General features: G+C 62.8%; 1 protein-coding gene across 1 annotated transcript; it reads right to left on the minus strand.

Moving 5' to 3' along the window:
* Positions 1-834: 834 nt before the first annotated feature.
* OLFML3 (olfactomedin like 3) lies at positions 835-3,576 on the minus strand. The gene is made up of 3 exons (XM_014872775.2): positions 3,408-3,576; positions 2,237-2,522; positions 835-1,823 (listed from the first exon to the last, which is right to left on the minus strand). Exons 1-3 carry the CDS (start codon positions 3,513-3,515, stop codon positions 1,036-1,038), a joined length of 1,182 nt encoding a protein of 393 aa, XP_014728261.1. The 5' UTR covers positions 3,516-3,576; the 3' UTR covers positions 835-1,035.
* Positions 3,577-5,085: the final 1,509 nt, after the last annotated feature.

Consider the following 5,085-nt stretch of genomic DNA (forward strand, 5'->3'; position numbering starts at 1 on the left):
ACCTCTGACAGGAAAAAGGCACCAAAACACCTCCTAATCCACCTTCTGTGCTCTCAGGATGATGTGATGGGGACAAATCACAGCAATCCTGGGTTTCTGGGGGTCCCAGGGACAGAAATGGAGCAAATCCTGCACCCTGCAGGGGTGAGGGAGAGCACGAGGGACAGACAGACTGTGCTGGGGCAGGAAGGTTTGGGGACAATGAGGGGCTGTCCCCAAACCTGAGGGGCTCCCAGCACCTGTCCTGTCCTGCCCCATCCCCTCTGGGGCTGCTCTGTGCAGGGACTCTGTGCCAGAGGAAGAGGGAAGGGGATGGGGTAACCAGGGGCCTTACATAAGGGGGGATTGTGTGGCTGCAGGGGGAGGTGGCCTGTGCTTCATTAGCAACAAACTCCATAAATCAGCAACATCTGGGGCCTGCTGGCTGGAGCACCGCCCCGGCAGGGGAGGGAAATCTCCTGCTGTCCTCCCAGATTAAGGGATTTTGCTGTTTGCTCACAGTTTTGTACATTTAAAACAAGCTGGCCCTGACCAGCAGCCTGCCCAAAGCCTCCTCGTCCATCTCTGCCCTAAGCCCTTCCAAAACCCTCACCCAAAACCCCCAACACAAACCCCTGCCCTAAGCCCCAGCCCAGCCCCCTGCCCAGGCACCCACCCAAGGTCAGTCTGTGCTCGCTGCTCTGAGCCCTGTGAGGGTACCCCACCCCCGGGAGTGGCTTTTGGGGTGTCTTTTGGGGTGTCTTTTGGGGTGTCTTTTGGGGTGTCTCAGGGGCAATGTGGAGCTCAGGGCTCTGCCAGCCCTGCCCAGCACCCCACACTCCCCAGGCAGATGGCTGCACTTGGCTGCGTGGTTTTTATTCATTATATCAGAAAAGAAAAACCTCCTTAAATTAGTCCAGAACTCTGCTGGGTGCTCCCAGGCAGGGACACCCGGTGCTGGGGCGGGGATCCAGCATTTCCTCATTTCACAGTGATGGGAGAAGGGGCAGAGACTCCGTCCCGCGGGCTGGGCTGGGCTGGGCAGGGCAGCACCCCTCAAACCTCCAACTTCTTCTTCATCTCCATGCGGTAAATGATCTGGTAGCCATCATCCCAGGCGTAGATCTGCCTCTCTCGGGGGCTGTACTTGAGGCTGGCGTGGGAGCCGTAGCGCTTGGGGAAGTAGACGAGGGAGGCGTCCTCGGGGGCCAGCGTTCCGCTGACATCGAACACGCACTGGACGCGGGCGCGGCTGGGCAGGCGGGTGTTGTACACCACGTGCAGCGCCCCGCACACCACGAACGCGCCCTCCGCGTTCTCCCGCGGGCACGGCGTGTCCCACATCTGCTCGATGTCCAGCGAGGCGGGGTCCAGCTTGGCCAGGCACATGTTCTTCTCGTCCTCCTTGGTGGCGTAGATTGCCCACAGCCCCTCCTCGTCCGCCGACACCTCGATGTAGGTGGAGGGGGAGAGCCCGAAGACGGGGATCTGCTCCTCGGCCGGGAACACCGAGCTGTCCACCACCGTCTTGTTGGCCAGGTTGAACTTGATCACCTGGAAGGACAGGCCCTGCTGGCGGATGTAGTAGAGGTGCCCATCGTAGACGAGGTGCCCGGTGCCCACCCAGGGGTAGGGCAGCTTGATGCGGGCGGCCTTGCGGGTGGCAGAGAAGAGGGTGAACTCCCGCATGCGGGGGAAGACGTAAACCGTGTCGTTGGCGGTGCCGTCGAACACGTAGATCTTCTCTGAGCTCCCCGCAGCGTCCTTGGTCCAGAGCCCCGAGGCGCTGCCGAAACGCTTCAGGATCTTCATGGCCCTGACACTGGCGATGGTGTCACTGCAATCTGCAAGACAGGGGCGGCTGTGAGAGCCTGGGAACAGCCCGGCCCTGCAGCCGGACTGCTGCTGGCCCGTGCTGGGCTCTCTCTCTGTCCCATTCCATCCCTCAGGCAACTGCCTTAGGAACTCGCTGAAGGGGTTTAAGTGATCGCTGGTGGCATTGAGAAGTCCCCACTGCACCCATGCCACGGGCAGGAGAGCCGCCCTCACCCAGCCCTGCCCCAGAGGCTTTGCAGATTCTGGGGCTTGAATGCAGCTCCAAATGCAGGGAGGATGCAGGAGCCTGTGCCAGAGGCACCTGGGATGCCCTGCTGGGACACAACGCCCCGGTTCATGGCTGGGGAACACCTGGACTGGGGTGGGCTGGGAAGAGTCCTCAGACAGGTCCATCCCCCAGGGAGCCACGGCAGCCCCTCACCTGTGAGCTTGGTGTACTTCTCGTTCTTCCTCTGCTTGGCTGTGGCCACCTGCTTGTCCATCAGTGTCTCATCCACCTCCACGCAGGGCGGGGCAGGGTTCTGTGTCTCCAGGTAATCCACCTCCCTCTCCAGCCGGTCCACGCGCACGGCCGCGCTCTCGGCCTCCGCCCGCATCGCCTCCCGCTCCTTCTCGGCCGCCTCCAGCATCCCCAGCACCTGGTTCTTGAAGTCCCGCAGCTCCGTGGAGTAGCGGCTGCTCTGGTCGTGCCACTGTGAGATCCTCTCCTGGTGTGGCCAAGGCGACACTGAGCTCTCCAAACCTCTCAGCACACCCGTGGCAGCTGTCCCAGCTGTGGGAGCCCCCGGAGCCACGCGGGGCTCGCATCTCTGGGTCCCATCCCACCCTGTTCCCACTCCTGTGGTGCTCCCACGGTGCTCCCGGTGCTGCTTCCACAATGTTCCCAGCCCCGTGATGCCCTTCCTGCAATGCTCCCGTGATGTTCCCAGTGCTCCTACTCTTCCATGACACTCCCAGACCCACAATGTCCCGATTCCCGTGCTGCCCCAGATCCACAGGGCCCTGCTGTCCTGTGACACCCCCAGGATGTGCCCAGCATGTTCCTGAACTCACAGTGCCCCCCACTCTCCCAGATCCTCCATGCCCTTGTTCCTGTGGTCACCCTGTGAAGCTCCCAGACCCGCAATGCCACAGCTTTCTCATGATGTTCCCATTCCCATGATGTTCCCATGGTTTTCCCAGACCCACAATACCCCAGCTTTTCCATGATGTTCCCATTCCCGTGATGTCCCCATTTCTGTGATGTGCCCGTGGTTCTCCCAGACCCGCAATGCCCCTGATCCCATGATGTCCCATTCCTGTGATGTCTCCATCCCTGGGATGTCCCTACGGTTCTGCCAGGCCTGCAGTGCCCCTGCTCCCACCACCCCCCTGTCCCACAGCGCTCCCACGCCCATCTTGCTCCCGTGTCTCCCGTGCTGGGCTGTGCAGGACCCGGGCAGGAGCTGCCAGGGCACCCCACACCCTGCCCCGACCCCATCCCAGCTCCTCCTCACCCAGCCCCGCTCCCGGCCCCGCCGGCCTCCATGCAGGAGGGTTGGGATCCCCGCCACGGGGCGATTCGTGCTGCGGGGCCCCGCTCGGGGCTGTACCTCCAGGAGGGTGAGGCGGCGCTCCACGTACTCCATGAAGTGCTGCTGCTGGGCGCGCAGGGCCGGGGCGAGCAGCGGCAGCAGCAGCAGGCAGCGCCAGGGCCCCATGGCCGGCAGCGACAGCAGCCTCCAGCTCAGTGCTCAGGAATGCTCCGGCCTCCCCAGCCCTTATTGCATCCAGATGTGCAGAGGGAGGGGACGCTGCTCCTTCCCCGCAGAACAGCCCCGGGCGCTTTAACCCCTTCGTGCCCCAGCAGTGCCCATCCAGCGCGGTGCCCCCGAGCCTGGGGAGGAGCTGCTTCGAGGAGTTTGGGGTGCAGGGAGCCCAGCAGGAGCCCCGAGCGAGAGGACACGTCCTCATGAGCCGTAGTGTGGGGACAGCTGGTGGGACAGCGAGGGGACAGCCCTGGCTCCTTGTCCGCAGAGATGCCCAAGGCCAGCGGCCAAGCTGAGCCTCGGCCGTGTCCAGGTCTGGTGGAGGCAAAGCCAGACCAGCACCAAGCCCGTGTCCCCTCTGATCCCGTGTATTCTCTGAGCCCGTGTCCCCTCCGCAATCCCGTGTCACCCCGAACACCGTGTCCCCTCTGATCCTGTATCCCCTCCTGAGCCCACATCCACCCCTGATCCCGTGTCCCCCCACGTCCTGGCTCTGACCCAGCAGCTCCTGCCTGGCTCCCCGTGCCGGGGTCCCGCGGATCCCCCGGGCAGAGCCATCGGTGCCAGGGTCGGGCCATGGCAGATTGGTCACTGTCCTCAGCCTCGCTGGCCTTTGGGGCCGCTTGCCCGAGGTGGCCCAAGAGCTGGTGTGGGGCCACTTGGCAGCTCCCACAACCCCGGGACAGGATCAGCCCAGATGTGCTGTGATGGATGTACAGGAGGACGGACGGACGGACGGACAGACGGATGGATGGATGGACGGACAGACGGGCGGACAGTGCAGCTCCGTGCCCCAGATGCAGCCGAGCCGGGCGGTTCTGCGGGCACCGGCCGTGGGCTCCTGGGCCATGGGCAGGCACCGACCGGAGCCGGGGCCGCGGAGCTGCGGCGGAGAGCGTGTGCCACCTAGTGCCGCTGCATCCCAAACCTGCATCCGCATCCCAAACCTGCATCCACCATCCACATCCCAAACCTGCATCCGCATCCCAAACCTGCATCCGCATCCCAAACCCCTGCATCCACATCCCAAACCTGCATCCACATCCCAAACCTGCATCCACCATCCACATCCCAAACCTGCATCCACATCCCAAACCTGCATCCACCATCCACATCCCAAACCTGCATCCACATCCCAAACCTGCATCCACATCCGAAACCTGCATCCGCATCCCAAACCTGCATCCGCATCCCAAACCTGCATCCGCATCCCAAACCTGCATCCGTATCCCAAACCTGCATCCAGCATCCACATCCCAAACCTGCATCCAGCATCCACATCCCAAACCTGCATCCACATCCCAAACCTGCATCCAGCATCCCAAACCTGCATCCAGCATCCACATCCCAAACCTGTATCAACATCCCAAACCTGCATCCACATCCCAAATCTCCATCCACCTCCCAAACCTGCATAGAGCATCCACATCCCAAACCTGCACCCCACACCATCGACACCTCACTCTAGATACTCCCAAACCTCTCTCCCACTCCCCTTTAACAGACCAAGCGACCAAATGAA

This window comes from Sturnus vulgaris, chromosome 29 (genome assembly GCF_052056855.1).
Source record: "Sturnus vulgaris isolate bStuVul1 chromosome 29, bStuVul1.hap1, whole genome shotgun sequence".
In the NCBI taxonomy this organism is placed as follows: Eukaryota; Metazoa; Chordata; class Aves; order Passeriformes; family Sturnidae; genus Sturnus; species Sturnus vulgaris.